The following is a 20,006-nucleotide window of genomic DNA, read 5'->3' on the forward strand; positions in this document are numbered from 1 at the left end:
TTATACATATGTGGTGTCAGTTTGGGTGAAAAGAGGTTGGGGACTGTTGAATTGGTGAAAGTAACTGGAAGTGGACATGTGATGATTTTTTTAGTGTGTCTTCCATCCAGAGGGAGTGGTGTCTCCGCACCATGCGCCTTGGGACAAGACCTGTGACTTGCTTTCCTCTCCGAAGCAGGGCGCAGTTGAAAGGAGTGATAAATGGGGTAGCATTAAGTGTTGTGGAGGATCAACTGAAATTGAAGATTCCTGGTGTCTGTGACATCTGCCATTTGGTGCGACACAGACCTAGTGGAGAAACAGAGAAAACACTGTCTGTCCTGCTGAGTTTTGATGCAGAGTCTTTACCCCAAAAAAGTAAAGTTAGGGTGTGTCAGTTATCCCATGAGAGCTTTTGTCCCGAACCCATTATGGTGTTTTGGGTGCCAAGTTTTATGGTCATGCAGCAGTGTGTAGGAGGGAGATACCTTGTTGTGAGAAGTGTGCAGGAGGGTATGAAACAAAGGAATGTGTAGCACAGGAGGCTACTGAGGAGAGGATGGCTCATAATAATGACCGGAGCGAATAGAATGACATCAAATACATGGGAACCATGTATTGATGTATTTGATACCATTCCACTTCAGCCATTACCCCGTGCCCCTCCTCCCCAATTAATGTGCCACCAACCTCCTGGGATGTGTAGTATTGGTGGAAATAGCTGTGTGTGTTACCTGTAGGGGTACCCATTTTGCTGGAGGCCAGAAGTGTCTGGTGAGAGAAATGTTGGTCGAAGTTGCAAGGATCAGAGTAGTACAGAAGGTGTTGTATGCTGAGGCAGTGAATAGAGTAGTAGAGGAAGATGAGTCGAGGGCAAGGGATCCTTAGAGGCTCCCTGTGAGTATGCCGAGGCCAATAGAGGTATAGGAATAACATATGCTTCAGTAAGGTTGGCTTCTTAGCATTCATAGCCATGGTTATGGTTAACTGACCGCAGAAATTGAATGTAAATCACAGAAAATAGATGTTCTGGTGGCAGCTGTAGAAAAGTACTCGGTTTACAAGGTTTTTCTGCAGAAGAGCTACAAGGTGTATTGAACAATAGTGTCCCGTCTTCACAGGCTGCCGGCTTGGTATAGGATCAAATAAGGCCAAAGTAGTGGAATAGTGGTAAGGTTTTAAAGAGTGTAGGGTTAGTTGGTAGGGCAATTTTTTCTTCCTCTCCTTTTTGTCACAGTGGGGATTTCTCTTTTGAGAAAAACTCTTTCCTCTCTCCTTTGTGTCACAGTGGGGATTTCTCTTTTGGGAAAACTCTTTCCTCTCTCCTTTGTGACCCGAAACGAAGAGTGTATCAATTCGTTGGTAGGCAAATGGAAGACAACCATTCACTCCTCGATTCCCTCCTTTAGGCGATTGCCTCCTTTCGGCGAGGAAGCACAAGTGTATCCTACCGGAGTCCTTCACTGAAAAGTTTTGAAATCTGCCACACCCCCTTTAAATCATCTATCGTTTTCTGGAATGAGAAAAGCATACAAACATTTAAAAACGTTATGCTACGTATCCTTTCATGTATAAAATGTCTTGCAAATTCGTTTGTATCACTTTATACATTTATTTTGGGATTCCACCCTGTAAACGTAATTTGCCTGATGGCGCGCGATTGGAAGACATTCTCATTTCATAGGAGCGCATTTTCGTCCACGTTCCCTCCCCTCGCCGCCTCGTCTTGATTACCTTTGACCTTTTTCAAAAGTAGGCCAGAGAGAGGACACCGGAGTTGATACTATCTTAATTGAGAAAATTAATGCTCCAGAACAGTAGATGGACACACAGTAGGTGGCGGCATGCACATCTAACGTTTGTTTGCGACCTCCATAAAACAATAGAAGAAGACTTAAAAAAATATATATATATATATACTTTTTTTTACGTTTGAAGCTACATTCCAAACCGGAAGTTGCCCGATTTGCTCTACAGGCGGAAAAAAACTGAAACATAGGAAGAAAACAGACAAATAGTAGCAAGCTAGCTACGCTCCTATTTAGCTAGAAGTCTGAAGAAATTAGCCAGTATACTTAGCTCGATATTATTATTATTTTTTAATCAATACGCTTTTGTATTTGCGTGTGCCCTGTGTTCATCCAAGCCTGTCCACAAATATAACAGACGGGTCACAAATTAAACAACCAGGCAGGAGGTTGAACTATGCAAACGCCTGTCTTTTCCGACGATATGAGGGGGCAGATGAAGACTTTAAATCAGCTAGCTAGCAAGCTTACCAGCCATTAATTCGTCTTGTGATATTTGTGTGGTTATTACTGTCTTTATTCGAGAACAATAGAGATAGGCAACTACCGTGGTTACTAAATACGTGCCCAGAATTGTCATTCATTGACGGCCTCCAAGCCCCGGGGCTCTCCCCCGGCCGGCGACAGAAGCATGGCAGGAAATCCGAGGAGGGGCGCGGGTCTCATCGGCTTGATGAAGGACGCATTTCAGCCCAATCACCAGCCTCTCCAGCCTCCCCAACCTGCGGTGGTAGACAAGAAAATGGTGGAGAAATGCTGGAAACTTATGGATAAGGTAGGTAAACAAGCCATCTAATTTCCTCAGGTCTTGTGTTAAGTTATTTTAATAGGTAGTGCAATTGTCCATTTAAATAGCCAGAATACTCAGAATCTGAAATTCAGGCTTTGCAAATGTCCATAGTGTAGCAATAGCAAAACAATAGGACGGTGTACTTTTCATATGCGGTGAGCAATTACCACAAGACTGATCATGCTAAGTCACAACTATGTATTCTGCAAAAAGAAGGTAACATATTCAGACATTTTTTTATTTATAAAATGGGCTCCAATACATTGTTCCCCAAATGGCCACAATTACCAATTATGCTGATTGGGCAATTTTGACTTAAGCAGAGTGTACAAGTTGTCTTTGGCAGGAAAACAGTTATTCAGTTTCACAACAAAGTCTGATGAACTAACCATCAGGTGGTGATTACACCTTCCTCTTTTGCTCGCTCACTCCAGTTTGAATGAACACAAGCGTACCAGTTCCATGTGTCAAATGGCCTATTCAGATATTACAACAATACCAAGTAGGTATTTTACATTTGACACAACTAGAATAAATGATAAGCCTTCAAAATGGTCTGTTCCCTTTCCTACTGCTGGTGTGGTAAAAATATAAACTATATTTTCTTCAAATCAAATTTTATTGGTTGGGTACACTTATTTTGCAGCTGTTATTACAGGTATAGCGAAGTGCTTATAAACAAAGATGATAAGGACTACTTGGTGTACTTTCAAAAAGGACATTTGAGACACTAGCAAGGTACTGGCTAGGCCTGGTTGGGTGAACTAGCTGAAACATAAACATCAACCAGACTGTAAATAAAAAATGTAAAAAAGTTTAATTTCACACAGATGCACGTTGGAGAAACATGTCCAGGGTCCTCTGACCTCGTCTCATCCTCCCTTTCCCACGCAGGTGGTACGTCTCTGCCAGAACCCTAAGGTGGCCCTGAAGAACAGCCCCCCCTACATCCTGGACCTGCTGCCAGACACCTACCAGCACCTCCGCACCATCCTTTCCCGCTACGAGGGCAAGATGGAGATTCTCGGGGAAAACGAGTACTTCCGGGTGGTGATGGAGAACCTGACCAATAAGATCAAGCAGACCATGAGCTTGTTCAAGGAGGCAAAGGAGCGCATGTATGAGGAGAACTCTCAGCCCAGGTAAAATGTAGGAGGATATTGAGCCTGCTGGGTGCCAGTCTGTTTCTGCTTTTTGTTGTTCAGCTTTAAGGCTAGAACCAAACTTGAATAGTAGGCCTAGTTCCTATCAAAGGTTTCTTTTCTCGGTATCAAGGTGACTGGTATATCTTATTTTCAAAGAGTTTCTCAAGTGATTTTGACCACTTGCGGGGAGGTATAAGAGCATTTATGCATGTCTCAGCAGTGTTAACCTACTCTTGAGTGAAGCTTAAAAATAGGAACGCCCTAGTGGGAGATGCTGTGTGATCAGTGTTTTGAAACTACCCCACACCTCAATCCAATGTCCTATGAATAAAGCACATGTTGTGTTATTTGCAACGATTTATAACCATTTACACACAAAAAAATACTAGAAAATGGGAATTGGACATTTTTCGTTATTTAGGTACAGCTAATGTTCTGTAAAGCTGAGTGATGGAAGAACCACTAGGCTAAATGATGACCAGATCTTTTTAGGGTATATTTCCTCTTTTAATCAAAAAGACACTACTAAGCTAAAAACCCATCCTGTTTACTTTTAGGTTTCAGTCAAGCAATCATAGAACTGTAATCTCATTCTAGTTCTGTGAAAGCAATGATGCTATCAGTGATTCTTCTTACTCACAAGTAGCACAAATGCATGAGCCATTATAGGAAATGGACGTGCTCGTACTTGTATACAACATGAAATAGTTTGGTCGGAAAAATAGTTTTTTTTCTTAGGGTGAACATCTTAACAAGTTTTCGGAGGAATGTAAAAAAAAAAATGTTTAGACCCTGTGTAAACTTTTGTGGTCTAAAGATAAACCCACCAGGCTGTATCCAGCATATACCACCACACAGATTACACTTCTAAGAACCTCATCACACTTTCTTACAACTGAATGGGTGAGCAAGTAAGATGAATGTAATTGAATCAAACACAATTGCTTCTCTATTGCACTTTCCCTTTGATCGCCTGTAGTGAATACTCCAGTTGGTATTGCATACCAGTCCCCACTCAAAGGTATTAGTTTAGTAGACTAATGTGAATTTAGTATCCAATCCTAAGCGGCTAGGCTTATACTACCTAGCCTAATTGTTTGACCAGGGGGTGCCAAAGTCAAGAGAATGCATTAGTCAACCTCGGGGATATATGAGGTTTGTTTGAGGACCTGATTTGCTAAGATGCGATACAAGATACCCTTTCTCCATAGGCGAAACCTGACCAAGCTGTCGCTGATATTCAGCCACATGCTGGCTGAGCTAAAAGCCATCTTTCCCAATGGCCTGTTCCAAGGAGACAACTTCCGCATCACCAAAGCTGACGCCGCTGAGTTCTGGAGAAGGTCTTTTGGTGATAAGTGAGTTTTTTTTTTGTGGCTCATCTATTATATAAAATGTCCTTTAAATTAAACGCTTAACCAAAACATGCCTGGGGATAAATACAACTTTTGTATCACTAAACACTTTCCCCTCTGTAGGACCATTGTTCCATGGAGGACGTTCCGCCAGTCTCTTCATGAGTTCCACCCAATCAGCTCAGGCCTGGAAGCCATGGCTCTCAAGTCTACCATCGACCTCACCTGCAACGACTACATCTCTGTCTTCGAGTTTGACATCTTCACCAGGCTCTTCCAGGTAATGATTTGCATGCATTTGCATTTAAGTTTCTCAAGCTCAAGTAATGATGGTGATGGATGCTTTTGTATAATGCTTTTCCAGGTGCCTAAAACACTTTAGATTGAATGGGGGAAACTCAACTCATCCACGACCAAAATAGTTTTGCACCCGTTCCACAACCAATATATAGGGAATGTGCTTTCACTGCTCCCCATTCCTTTCCTGAATCACTCACTATCATATTACTTTGGGTGAGAGCATCTGCTAAAATAATACAAAGTGACTTACAGTAAGTGCATTCAGGACCACTTACTTTGACATGGTCACCGAGTCATTGATTTCATAATTAAGGTACCACACTAAGCAACTTGCGTCTCTGCCATTGGACGTTTCCAAAAGTAGATGTAGCAACTAAGGATTCTAGCTTTAAGCACAACGGCAACTTTATTACCTTCTACAGTCACAAAGTTGTTTTCTCTCTGGGGCACCAAATCTATACAGAGCTCAACTGCTATGTGGAGTTCACTGTAGAAGTTAACAAAACTGTTGGAGGTGGCTAAGGAAAGGCCTGTGACACCACTGTGTGGGTGGTTAATTTCAACCATGGGTACTTTTTTTAGGCCATAAGGACATGTGAGTACAAAGGTAGAAATAGCTGCTGTATCATTATTTAGGGTGGGATGGTTAAAGTTCAGTCAGTACGTGTTCAGTATTCTGACTGTGCGTTGCCTTTACAGTAGTTCCCGCGACTGTGTGTGCACAGAGGCCACAAGTGTTTCCACAGCCTGACTCCCGGCAGACTGAAACCAAAATTACTTCCTCAAATTAGCCTTGAGAATGGAACTGGAGATGCTTATAAATGTTTAACCAATGTAGTGCAGCAGTGGTTACCAGCCAGTGATCCTGGAGAGCTACTGGGTATGCTGGCTTTTGTTGCAGCCCACCACTAACGCATCAGCTTGAACATGATAATCAATTAATCATCAAGACATTGAGGGGATTTAGAGCTGGGCTGGAACAAAATCATGCACGCCCTGTAGCTCTCCAGACCATGGTTGGTGACCACAGTTGTAGTAAATATCAGGTGAAGGACAAAGTCAAATGTATTTATCAAGCTGTTTTTATATCATCAGATGTCATAAAGCGCTTATACAGAACCCAGCCTAAAACCCAAAAAGCAAGCAATGCAGATGTAGAAGCACGGTAGCTAGGAAAAACACCCTAGAAAGGCTGGAACCTAGGAAGAAACCAAGAGAGTAACCAGGCTCTGAGGCATGGCCAGTCATCTTCTGGCTGTGCCGGGTGGAGATTATAAGAGTACATGGCCAAATGCCTGTGGGCTACACTAGTTCATTTAGCAGACAAGATTTGCTAGTTCATTTAGCAGACAAGATTTGCTTAGAATTCCGTGGCATTATTTTATTGTATAAAGAATACAATTGAACATAGCTGAATAAAATAGAAAGGATATTTTCTCCAAATTATTTGAGGGAGTGCCTCTCAGTGCCTCTTTGCTTGACATCATGGGGAAATCAGCCAAGACCTCAGAATAAAAATTGTAGACCTCCACATGTCTGGTTCATCCTTGGGAGTAATTTCCAAATGCCTGAAGGTACCACGTTCATCTGGACAAACAATAGTATGCAAGTATAAACGCCATGGGACCACGCAGCTGTCATACCGCTCAGAAAGGAGACACGTTCTGTCTGATAGAGATAAACGTACTTTGGTGTGAAAAGTGAAAATCAATCCCAGAACAACAGCAAAGGACCATGTGAAGATGCTGGAGGAAACAGGTCCAAAATATCTATATCCACAGTAAAACGATTCCTCTATCGACACAACCTGAAAGTCCGCTCAGCAAGAAAGAAGCCACTGCTCCAAACCGCCATAAAAAAGCCACAGTACGGTTTGCAACTGCACGTAGGGACAAAGATCGTACTTATTGGAGAAATGTTCTCTGGTCTGATGAATCAAAAATAGAACTGTTTGGCCATAATGACCATTGTTATGTTTGGAGGAAAAAGGGGGAAGCTTGCAAGCTGATGAACACCATCTCACCTGTGAAGCACAGGGGTGGCAGCATCATGTTGTGGGGGTGCTTTGTGGATATTATGTATTTTGAAGCAACATCTCAAGACATCAGTTAAGGCTTGGTCGCAAATGGGTCTTCCAAATGAACAATGACCCCAAGCATACCCCAAGTTATGACCCCAAGTTGTGGCAAAATGGCTTAAGGACAACAAATTCAAGGTATTGCAGTGGGAATCACAAATCCCTGACCTCAATCTCATAGAAAATTTGTGGGCAGAACTGAAAAAGTGTGTTCGAGCAAGGAGGCCTACAATCCTGACTCGGTTACACCAGCTCTGTCAGGAGGAATGGGCCAAAATTCACCCAATTTATTGTGGGAAGCTTGTGGAAGGCTACCTGAAACGCTTGACCGAAGTTAAACGATTTAAAGGCAATGCTACACTCAATTAGTATTTGGTATGTAAACTTCTGACCCACTGGGAATGTGATGAAAGAAATGAAAGCTGAAATAAATCATTCTCTCCTATTATTCTGACATTTCACATTCTTAAAATATGGTGGTGATCATGGCTCACCTAAGATGGGGAATTTTTACTAGGATTAAATGTCAGGACTTGTGAAACTGAGTTTAAATGTATTTGGCTAAGGTGTATGTAAACTTCCGACTTCAACTGTAATTCACAAGTGATAGGCTATTGTCACCCATCAGACTTTTTTTTGTATTCATCTGGTCTTTTCATATTCTAAATAATATGTGTTGAATTTGTTTTGATTTAGAATGGATCATTATCATGCGCTGTCTCGAAACAGGTGCAGCTGGAAAAATATCTGTCACCTATGCACTTAAATAGCAAATGGAGGATGCTTTTCACGTGGTTAATTTTAATGCCAGGCTAAACTCCTGTTGTAAAGAGAAGCAATGTGCTTAATATTAGGAAAGCTGAGAAATATATATGTAGAAAGCTGATGGGATCCTCCTCTTTTTAATAGAGGCCATCACTCTGTTCTCAAGCAATTGCAAAGCATACAGAAATGTCTCGCAACATGAGCTCATGGGCTCTCATCAAGTGTTTGATTAGATTTTTGATTACATTTGCATTGATGTCAGAGTGATTAGAGGGACAATAGAATGCTGAGTACCAGGCAGTTAACAAGTTTGGTAGGCTACTAATGACCATCAGAGCTTGAGAAGCCTAAATACCGTGACTAAATGGTCACGTTGAATTTGAATGTCATGACTCGTGACAGTCGGTGTGGTGGTAATACGGTCACTGCAACAGCCCTACCACCAACTTACTACCCACAAAGATCTCCTCCGCCGCACGAGCCTGAGGGGGCGCAAAGCTGCACAGGAAGATCACTTCAGTGACTCAACCCACTCAAGTTGAGTATTGCAAAAAAAAAATCCTGTCATGGCGTGATGCTGCTCTCCTAGTGACGTTATGGAAGAGCACGAGTAAGCCAGTGACTTATTCCTCGTCATCGGGTCAGAGGCATTGAATCCCAGTGGGAACACAAGTGTTTTTATATTATTAACTAGGATTATGATTTGTTGTCAATGTTTTGACCATGGTTTGTGTGTTGTATTGTGCAGCCGTGGTCATCTCTCCTGAGAAACTGGAACAGTCTGGCTGTCACACACTCCGGGTACATGGCCTTCCTCACCTACGACGAGGTCAAGGCCCGGCTTCAGAGGTTCATCCACAAGCCTGGCAGGTGAGACGCACACACTCGCAAATACACATGACATACACACACTTGCATGCACTTCCATACACACTAACACACAAACAGTGAGGCACACAGACCATCCAAATACATCATGTACACTCACAACTCCCCTTATTGACCACACACACCGCACTGAAGGTTGATCTCAAATCCAATTTCATTGGTCACTTACACATGTTTAGCAGATGTTATTGCGGGTGTAGCGAAATGCTTGTGTTTATAGCTCCAGCAGTGCAGTTATATCTAACAAGTAAAATCTAACAATTTCACAGCAATACACAAACTACACACAAATCTAAAGGAACGGAATTAAGAATATATACACTACTGTTCAAAAGTTTGGGGTCACTTAGAAGTGTCCTTGTTTATTGTCCATTAAAATAACATAACATTGATCAGAAATACAGTGTAGACATTGTTAATGTTTGTCAATTTGATGTTAGGCCATTAAGTGGCCCCAAACTTTTGAACAGTAGTGTAAATATTTGGATGAGCAATGTCAGAGCGGCGTAGACTATGATTCAGTAGAATAAAATACAGTATATACATATGAGATGAGTAATGCAGAATATGTGAACATTATTAAAGTGACTAGTGTTCCATTATTAAAGTGGCCAGTGATTTCAAGTTTATGTATATAGGGCAGCAGCCTCTAATGTGCTAGTGATGGCTATTTAACAGTATGATGGCCTTGAGATAGAAGCTGTTTTTCAGTTTCTCGGTCCCAGCTTTGAGGCAGCTGTATTGACCTCGCCTTCTGGATCTACCGTTTGTCTGCCGTTCATTCGGGGATCATTCTACATGTACAACCGGTTTGCAAATTACGACAGGCCCTCACACACCACACATCTCCCTCTGTCCCAGCTATATCTTTAGACTGAGCTGCACTCGGCTGGGCCAGTGGGCCATTGGCTACGTCACTGCAGATGGGAACATTCTGCAGACTATCCCCCACAACAAGCCCCTCTTCCAGGCCCTCATTGACGGATACAGGGAGGGATTGTGAGTACCATGACATAGCCAAGATGAAAGAATGACCAACTACTACCTTCTCTGGTTCAGTGAAGGCGTTTGCTGAATCTGTTATGAAGTTTCCTCTGAAAGTGGTTGAAATCAGTTTCTAAGACTATAAACTACAGTCACCACAGAATTGCACATTAGTTGAAATAACAGGAAATCATACAGCCTGTGGCTTCAAATGGCCATTGAAATGTTTTGGTTTGTTGCTCTCTCTGTCCAGCTACCTGTTCCCAGACGGCCGGACCCAGAACCCAGACCTCACAGGCCTGTGTGAGCCCTCCCCACAGGACCACATCAAAGTCACACAGGTCAGACACTCACGTCCACAAAGTACAGTTCGTAATTCAGACTTCAGATTCGCTTGTGTGACTCAAAAGTTTGCTTACTGTAATTTTCCATAGCTTACAACGCCCTAAACGTACGTTTGTGTACTTATTCTGATTTATGTCCGTCTTTCTCAAGTCAGAATGCTGTCTGTATAGATGGCTGTTTCCTAAAATCAGAAAAGGAAATATTTGTTCAATTGTAGTATGCATGCGCTGAGATATTCTGTTGTCTCCTTTCTCTTCTCTGTGTAACAGGAGCAGTACGAGCTCTACTGTGAGATGGGCTCCACATTCCAGCTGTGTAAGATCTGTGCCGAGAATGACAAGGACGTGAAGATCGAGCCCTGTAGCCACCTCATGTGCACCTCCTGTCTCACTGCCTGGCAGGTCGGTCCCAGAGTTGCTTCACCCTGAAGGAGTGTCTGTTTCACTCACGTATTTTATACATTTGATCTGGATTTACTCTATTTTGGTCCTGTACTGTTACTCTCCCCTCTTCCTCTCCTTTATTTTTTATTTTTTTTCTCTCTTTAGGAGTCGGAGGGGCAGGGCTGTCCGTTCTGCCGCTGTGAGATTAAAGGCACAGAGCCCATCGTGGTGGACCCCTTCCGCCCCAAGAACAACGGCAGCGGGGCCTCCTTCGCCAGCTTCCAGGGACCCTACGGGGCGGAGGGAGGGGGCTCCCTGTCAGTCTCACCGAGCAACGATGAGGACGATGACGAGCGCCTGGAGGACCCCCACCTCAACATGAGCAGGCTGGCCTGCACCAAGGCAAGACTTCCTCACCCCCAGCCACCATCTGGAATCAGTCAGACCTTGTCATGTTCTCTCTCTTTCTCCTACACACACCATCTCACAACATAATTGTTTCCTTATGTGCCAATGTGAAAAGGCAATCTATAAAAGACTTGGTCGTTTTCAGAATTCGCCAATCCGATACACCACCCAGTAAATCAACAACAACAACAAAAACAGCTCCTCTATCTATAAGTTGTAGAAACAGTCTGACCTCTAGTTTGTTTTAATGTCTCCCCTGTGTGTTTTCAGGTAGAGCGTCCACCCTCCCCTGTGACGCCACTGCCCCCCGTGCCCCCCCGGCTGGACCTGGTGCCGCAGAGGCCTCCCAGCTCCCCAGGGGCACTGGGCCAAGGAGCCACACCCAAGGCAAGTGGAGGACCTAATCCATCAATCACTTAATCAATTCAAGTTTTCTTACGTATATAATGGTGTGTGACCATGCATGTCATGTGACATTTATATTTAACTAGTTTAGCAGACACTCTAATCCAGAACGATTTCAAATTAATTTACAATTATAAATTGCATCCAGTCATATTAATGTCTGCTCTCCCCAGATTGCAGCCCTCCACAGAGACAAACCTTTGCCTCTCCCTCCTTCCCTGCGAGAGTTACCCCCACCTCCCCCACCCGAGCGTCCCTCTCCCCTTGGACCCACAGAGGGCCGGCTCCAGAGGAGACCCCTGCCATGCACCCCTCCGGAGCCCAACTGGGCCTCCAACTACATGGTTCCCCGCCCTGTTGCCAAGGCCCTGCCACAGACCAACGGGCCCAGTGACAGTGACTGCATCCCCAGAGCAAAGCCACTGGCAGCGACCAACGCTATCTACTCCTTGGCAATCAGGTATGGCATTTGTATAGATATGGATAAAATATGTGTGGATGTAATGTAGATGTTCAATTTTGATTAGTCGCTCAGGTGCCAGGAAAACATTCCCCACACCAGTACACCACCAGTCAGGATGGGACTACGGACTCATGCTGCTTACGCCAAATCCTGACTCTGCCATTAGCATGAACGGACCAAGAATTTTTTTCCAGTCCTTGTTTTCTTTTGGCCCTTTTATCTCCTCAATTTTGTGGTATCCAATTAGTAGTTCGCTGCAGCTCCCATACGGACTCGGGAGAGGTTGAGAGCCATGCGTCCTCCAAAACTCGACCCAACCAAGCTGCACTGCTTCTTGACACAATGCCCACTTAACCTGGAAGCCAGCCGCGCCAATGTGTCGGCGGAAACACCGTACACCTGGTGATCGTGTCAGCGTGCACTGTGGCCGGCCCGCCACAGGAGTCACTAGTGCGGGATGGGACAAGGAAATCCCTCCCGGCCAAACCCTCCCCTAACATCGACGACGATGGGCCAATTGTGTGCCGCCCCATGGGTCTCCCGGTCGCAGCCGGCTTTGACAGCCTGGACTCAAACCCAGAATCTCTAGTGGCACTGCGCCACTTGGGAGGCCTCACTGATGCCGGGTCTTCTTGTTTTTAGCTGACAGGAGTGGAACTCTGTGGTCGTCTGCTGCAATAGCCCATCCAAGACAAAGATCGATGAGTTGTGCGTTCTGAGATGCCGTTCTGCACACCACTGTTAAACTGCGCCATTATTGGTCGGTTTGTGACACGCATGTTAGCTTGCACGGTTCTTGCCATTCTCTTTCGACCTCTCATCAATGATCTGTTTCCACCCACAGGACTGACGCTGACTGGATGTTTTTTGTTTGTTGCAACATTCTCGGTAAACCCTAGACACTCGTGCGTGAAAATCCGTTTCTGAGATTCTGGAACCTGCGCGCCTGGCACTAAGTAGTCGCTTAAGTCACTCGTTTTCCACATTCTAACGTTGTCGAACAGTTACTGTATGCCTTGATGCCTGTCCGCCTGCTTTATATAGCAAGCCACGGCCACGTGGCCACTATCTGTAGGAGCGAACCATTTTCGTGTACCGGGTGGTGTACTTAATAAACTGATTAAACTAAAACTGATTGGCTATATTCCTTGTTTGTGTCTCATAGTATGATTTGATCCGGAATTCAAGTGCGTCATATGTATTACCTGCCTCAGTGTCTGACTGTGTGTCTGTCTGTTAGAACACCTCAACGGGTGTCTACTGGTGAGAAGTCTTCTGGAAGTGACGAGGAGAACGAATACATGAGCCCCACCTCTCTCCCTTCAGGAGGACCCTCCTGGGCCATGGCGGGGGCTGTCGTGCCACCACCGCCCCAAACCACTGACCACGACTCACGGTGAGCACTCAAGACTTTCACTACGAGGTGGCCCAGTGGATTATGATTGTACCATCCTAGAAATATGTATGTATTTCCTGAATGGTTTAAATCTCTAAAATCAGTACAGGGTCATGACTACTGTTTTTCTGATGCCCCTCCCCCTGCCTGCCATCTCTCCCTCTCTGTTTCTCCATCCCTGCCTCTTTTTCTCTCTCTCACCTTCCTTCTCTCCTAGAACTGTGGTGTGTGATGTGGACTGTGAGGACCCTCAGGTGTATGAGTCCATGTGTAACATCAAGGCCCAGGCTAGTGCTGCTGAGCTTCTGCCCGCCCTGTCCCTGCCACAGCAGCCCCCAGAGTCCGGTACATAGAGATGAATTAAGGATCTCTTTTCTCACCTTTCTGATTGCACATCAAATTACATAAGTCATGCCTTTGTACAATCAGAAATCCATCATCTAACTTGGGCTTGAATCACAAAAAAAACTTTTGCTACTCTATACCTGCCCAGAAACCTACTATCGCAATGAATGTGGCCACGATTGGATAACAGTTCATTTTGATCCCCACCATTGATCAGGTTATCTGTTAAGCCAGTTATCATGCATCTCAGCACATAGAAAATGTATATCACTTAATCTTTTTTTTAACCCCTGAATTCTCCGGTTTCCATGCAGACTACCTCATTCCGCCCCCTGCGGTTCCCCTGCACCTTGCAGTAGAGGAGATTGAGGCAAAGGATGTGTATGATTATGACTACCCCCGACCCCAGGCTCCCCCGACCCCCGCCAGGCGCACCCTCTCTGATGTCACCGGCACCTCGGCTGCCTTCAGGTGCCTCTCCATGGACAGCCTGTCTACCATGGATCCCTGTATGTAGCTTAGCATTAGTGTTTTCAATCCTTTCACTCTCTTGCTATAACAGAGTTATAGTTATCAAACACCATCTCTCTCCTCTCTCAGCTATGTTTGCACCAGGTCAGGACCCCGAGCGCCCTCCTAAGCCCCTCCCCCGCCGGGTCAACTCAGACCGGCAGCCCCGCCCTCTCACCCCAGAGGCCCTGCCCGCTGCTGTCAATCCATCAGCGGGCTCCAGAGGAGCATCCGGAGGGCCCTCTCCAGTTCCTGGTGCGGAGCTACCCATCAACGGGGAGATAGAGCGTCTGATGAGCCAGGGCTACTCGTTCCAGGACATCCAGAAGGCCCTGATGATCGCCCAGAACAACCTGGAGACGGCCAAGAACATCCTGCGCGAGTTTGTTTCCATCCCCTCCACGGCCCACATCCTCACGTAGCAGCTGCAACACCACACCCTATATCCTTTACCCTCTGTGCCATAATGGATAGCATTTTTGCTGCGCTAGTTGTGACAGGTCTGGAAGCGCTGTATATTGTAAGGGGAGGGCTCACCTTGGTCCCATGCACAGGCATCTAGTGAATCTAAAGAGAGGGGGAGAACGCGTCATGTGGCCTGTGTACAGCCAAGCCTTTGAACCTCGCATGGTCGTTTGCGCTTGCCTCCAGTCCTATTGTGTGGATCTAAGCATTTCCTTGTTTCTGGGTACAGCGTAGAGTAAGCCTAACTTTACACTGTGTTCTTAGGCTGCAATGTCTCGCAAGGAGAAGTTTGAGACTTATTGTGCAGCAGTAACTGTCGTCGGGGTGTACTTGACTCACGATTCCCCTCGTACATACATTTTGTAGCTAAATACGTCAGGTAGAGACTAAAGCGTTTAATTCTGTGGTTTGTGCTAAAGCTAACGAATGTGAATCTTGAAGTTGCATTGCAGTATTACAGGGCTCCATGTCATACATTTCACTGTATTGTAGTAAATGAAGTAATGATTTTTTTTAAAGTAATATCAAATTGCTTTAGTTCCTGGTTTATTGATGGTCTTATAATATATAACAGTCTGATGTGTACGTAATCTTGGAATGTACAGTAAATGTACAGTAATGTACAATGTAGTGCTAACATTGACGGATTAACATTTAACATTTATCATATTTGTAATTATTTTTTATAATTGTTTTAATACCACCAGTGGTTTCAGCCTTATTGTTAATTCTGTGAATAGCTTGTATATTTTAAAGTGACAGTATCCTTTTTTTAATGTCATACTTAAAATTAAGGGAGTATATGTGCCCTATCAGAATTTTCCTAGACTAATCTGTATTTTTTTCATATCCATACTATTAACATTTCCAGACAATAGCATATTGATTGGGCAGAGAAGAAAAAGTGATCCAAGTCATATATATATATTACACTCCTTGATATTTAGTGCAATGAATTACTTAATTGGCACTACCTCATAGACTTGATTTGCTGCCTCCTCTTGTACAACGTTCTTGTTACGTTACAAACAGACCATGACCCCATCGTAAGGTGTCAAAAAAAAAGTAACTTTGTTAATGTGTTTTCTTTGTACCTACCTTGATTAGCAGTCTTTTTTTCCCCCAGGGATGTGGCTTTGACAGATTATTGAGAATCTGTTCATATATTAATAATGACATTTCTTTCCTTTGAATTTGAAACCCGGTTGGACAGAGGGAGTTTTTGTCATTGTCCTCTTGACTCAGGTACACAACAGAAACTGAACAATGCGTAGTGATATGCCAAGGTTGTATGGGGACTCACACTCCAGAAATGTTAGTTGTAAATGTGTTGGATTTAAAGCCAAAAGCATTGAAAATACAGGTTTAAATCGGTCATTGTAAAGAATGGCCATGATATTTCTGCATCGGTTTGTTTCTCTTGATCTCAATACCGTTTTAACTTCTTTCAAATTGTGATGTACGTTGACTGCAATTCCTTGATCATGAACTTAAGTGCCACTCCTTGTAAAATTATTTGTGAAAATTGACTTGAAATTGTTCAAAGTAGTGCTTTGTAAGCCCTCTGCTTTCCACTGTCACTCATATGACTCACCACAAGAGGGCACTCTGTCTTAAGATATTGCTGTGGTCTCTGACTCCACATGCAGTGCTCAATAGTTGCAGAATTTACTGGTATAGTGTAATACAGTTGGTACTTTGTCATTCGATCTAAGATCCAATGTGAAAATGTATGTATGGTATAACTCATTGTTCGCCTAACCGTTACATACGGAGAGAAATTGCTTTTTTCTTTGCCTTGTTATTGCATGTGTAGATAAAATATTGTATTTATTGATTTTAATATACTCCGCATTCATTATGTTGCCATATGTGTTCATGCCTCAGCCATTAAATATTTTAAAATAAACCATATTTTCTTTAAAATTTGATGATTGGTATATTTTATTGCAGTACTGGAAAAATAGTGTAGCTCTAGAAAATTACTCTTACCAGATTGGAAAATGTTAAGGCATTCAAATACAAATGAAATCTGCTGTTTCTACATGTTTAGACTATTTTGTTGAACCTCCTCCCACCAAGCATGCTCTCTCTGGAAATCTGGAGCTACTGTTCTACTCACTCCAGCATAACAGTGGTTAGCGGGGAGAATTATCTCCTTTCCCCCGTCGAGGTGCATAGTCAGTCATATTTTAGCTGTTGTGAATTAAATGTATTTTCAGTCATGCCTTAGCCACTGAAATGCACTCGTATGTTTTCAATTCTCTGCTATTAACTTTTCTTTTAAATATTTTGTATAAAGATGACAATGAAAAAGCGACATCAAATGTAACTTTTATTTGGCATTTTCTTGCAAAAAAGAATTTAAAAAAATGCAAGCATCAAATCACAAGAACTATACTTAATTTACACACATTGCAAAATCAAAACATTACAAAACAATGATAAACTGCTGGTCCAAACATTCTTGTCCACCAGTAGCTGTTCCAGATAGTCATAGCAAACACCACCAGTGATATGCTAACAGTGACTCTCTTTAACATCTAGGCCACAAGTTTTTCCTTCTCCTGTGTTGGGAACTGTCTTTGGGTGACATAAATGAATGAAACTAAAACACTCATGTCCAGACCTCTTCCTTCCATAAGCATCAAAACACTACACTATAACACAACTAAACCAGACTGAACAAAAAAGGCACACAGTTGTCATACTACTACCAAAGGTCCACTATCTGCAGTCCAATGGCAGGATGAAAGCAGGCTGAACAAAATGTATTACATTTCAACTAAACACTTACAATGACCACTAAAATATTACCTTTGAAGGCAATGTTAGGATCACAACATACACTATTTGTACAAATTGAACTCTAACATATCACCATTCCGTAAATGATACAAATCAGAGCAACAACTTCTTCCCTGCACACAACTTACAATAAGCATCCAAAATGGATCACACACAAAATGACCTTCAGGTCTGCTTGGTGCTCACCCAAACACAAAGAAATACACAGAGCAAATAAGAAAAAAGAAAATATTCAGTGTATCTTACATTTTCAAAATGAGAAATTTCCACAGGCACGGCCGATTATAAAACAGTAGGCCATTTAAAAAAAGACAGTTGAAGGCCATGGCTACAAAGGTTCTTATGCTACGATTACAAACAGTAAAAGAGCTTGACAGTAGTTCACAAGAGAACGACCCATCCGGATGGGCGAGTTTTGCTGACTAAATTTAAATGGCTGTTGGCATGGCGTTTCGCCATTTACTTAACGGTGGCAAAGCATTGGGCCACTACTGCTTATCTGACTGACATGACAAGCTCACTCGTTCCCTGATTTACTTGAGGCTTTCTCTCTTCAGATAAGCAGCTCCAGAACTTATGTCTTATGATGGAGTATAGCTGTCAAAGCTTTTAGTGAGCCAATATAGTGCATATATACACACCCACAAAATGTGACATTTTGTATGTCTCTCTAAACATTACAATGGGTAATTGGTCCAATGTCAACAGATTAGCATATTATGAATATCATATTGATATCATGAATGATTCATGGATAAAAAATAATTGCGTTATAATTGTGTACAACAGAGCTTTGAAGAATGTAGAGTTGTAGACACAATCTGATTATTCATCGGATCAGGTCTTGAACACCAGTATATTTACTGTAGGTTTCCAAAAGAAAAGTAAAAACAAAAAACATAACAGCAACTGGTCCACTGATAGGAGACCATTCACAAAACTAACCATCTTTGCATTAGCTTTGGGAGACAACAGGTCATGTATACTGCCACAGATCACATACTTCTTACATCTGGGTGTACATGTAAGATAAGTAAATGGTGATTAGAGTAGAAGAGGAGAGTCCTGTAATTCAGTGGTGTGACTGCTGGAACATGTCAACACAGACAGGATTTAGATCCATCTTGCCCCCGTGGCAGAGAGTTTCCTTGTGGGGACTTAAAGGGATATATGTAATATTTTTCCATTGTAATTTCAGAAAATGTCCTTAATATATGTATAGTTGTAGTGAAATGATAGTTTCACAATATTTATTTCAATTTGTTTCACATTCTGCCTCCACAAAATTGCATTCAAATGGTGCAGCCGTATTGGCTATCAAAAGACAGACCATCTCTTGTTGTCAAATTGACTGAAGCCAGCAAATCTTGTATTGTCAATTCAACAACGGACCAGTCCATTTGACAACAACAGATTTGCTGACCCCAGTCAGTTTGACAACAAGAGACGGTTCGTCGTTGAATTGTTACATGAAGGACCTTTAAGTTTCCACTGATAGTGCTTAAGAAGACATAGCAATCAGAAAAGAAACTGAGGGCTCTATTTAATCCACATCGAGGAAATTCAGCTTTACAGCATGATTGTAATTTAAAGGCAATGTTCTTGTTTTAGCGGAGACTGCATTCACGGTAAACGCTGCTTATGTCGGTTCAATCGGAAATTATCTTAACATTTATATTGTGGAATCTGTAACACTTCAGAGTTAGAGAGAATGAAGAGAGAACGAAGAGAGAACCCTTGGCCTGACTTGAGTGACATTTATGGTCAAATCACCTCCATAACATAATGTTGGAACGCCTAAACATGGATCATGGATGAATAGCTAAAGCAAAATGACACCATAAACAGATACTACCATGAAGTCTGAAAGGTATGTGTCAAAATATCTTAAATAACGAAATATATATAATATATACACTTTATAAAGTTTATAACGCACAATTAATGAAAGTCATCGTATACTTGAAAACAGCTAAACCAAATCAAATCAAAAAGGCTTTGGGGAAACGGTACAAAAGAAGAAACAGTAAAACGGAGCAATCAAAACATCCTACAAACCTCTATCATACACCTTAAAATCTGTGGTGTGTATTCCTGTGTGGTTTTGGCCAGATATGGGGAATATTGCTGAACACAGAAGAAATGAGGGGAAAGTGATTGATTGAGTCCTAATTATAAAGTGATTGTGAAAGCTGATTTTTCCAAGGCTTCCAGTAGTCTAGCCTTGATTGTGGGTGGATGTGGTGGGGTGGCGAAGAACTTCGGCTGGCCACGTCAGAGCTCGGCCCTCTGCATATGTCACTTCCTCAGATCCATGTACTTTACTCCAGGGAAAAACACACACGGAGAAAAAAACACCAGAAAATGTCAATTCGGTGAGCCATGCC

General features: G+C 42.9%; 2 protein-coding genes across 3 annotated transcripts in view; one reads left to right on the forward strand and one right to left on the reverse strand.

Annotated features, from left to right (window-relative positions):
- Positions 1-1,741: 1,741 nt before the first annotated feature.
- Positions 1,742-16,740, forward strand: LOC135548673 (E3 ubiquitin-protein ligase CBL-like). The gene is made up of 15 exons (XM_064978503.1): positions 1,742-2,562; positions 3,472-3,719; positions 4,934-5,080; positions 5,201-5,357; positions 8,968-9,089; positions 9,969-10,106; positions 10,345-10,432; positions 10,706-10,837; positions 10,985-11,221; positions 11,498-11,614; positions 11,806-12,092; positions 13,336-13,491; positions 13,709-13,836; positions 14,151-14,345; positions 14,437-16,740. Exons 1-15 carry the CDS (start codon positions 2,419-2,421, stop codon positions 14,766-14,768), a joined length of 2,628 nt encoding a protein of 875 aa, XP_064834575.1. The 5' UTR covers positions 1,742-2,418; the 3' UTR covers positions 14,769-16,740.
- A 393-nt stretch (positions 16,741-17,133) lies between these two features.
- LOC135548674 (cell surface glycoprotein MUC18-like) overlaps positions 17,134-20,006 on the reverse strand; it is a 60,829-nt gene continuing 57,956 nt past the window's right edge. The window contains exon 16 of one of the 2 annotated variants that reach the window (XM_064978504.1): positions 17,134-19,938. In XM_064978504.1, the coding sequence (XP_064834576.1) occupies positions 19,918-19,938 (21 nt within the window). In that variant the 3' untranslated portion in view covers positions 17,134-19,917. Of the gene's footprint in view, positions 19,944-20,006 lie in introns of both variants that reach the window. The other variant, XM_064978505.1, reaches the window with a different exon arrangement.

This window comes from Oncorhynchus masou, chromosome 11 (genome assembly GCF_036934945.1).
Source record: "Oncorhynchus masou masou isolate Uvic2021 chromosome 11, UVic_Omas_1.1, whole genome shotgun sequence".
Lineage (NCBI taxonomy): Eukaryota > Metazoa > Chordata > Actinopteri > Salmoniformes > Salmonidae > Oncorhynchus > Oncorhynchus masou.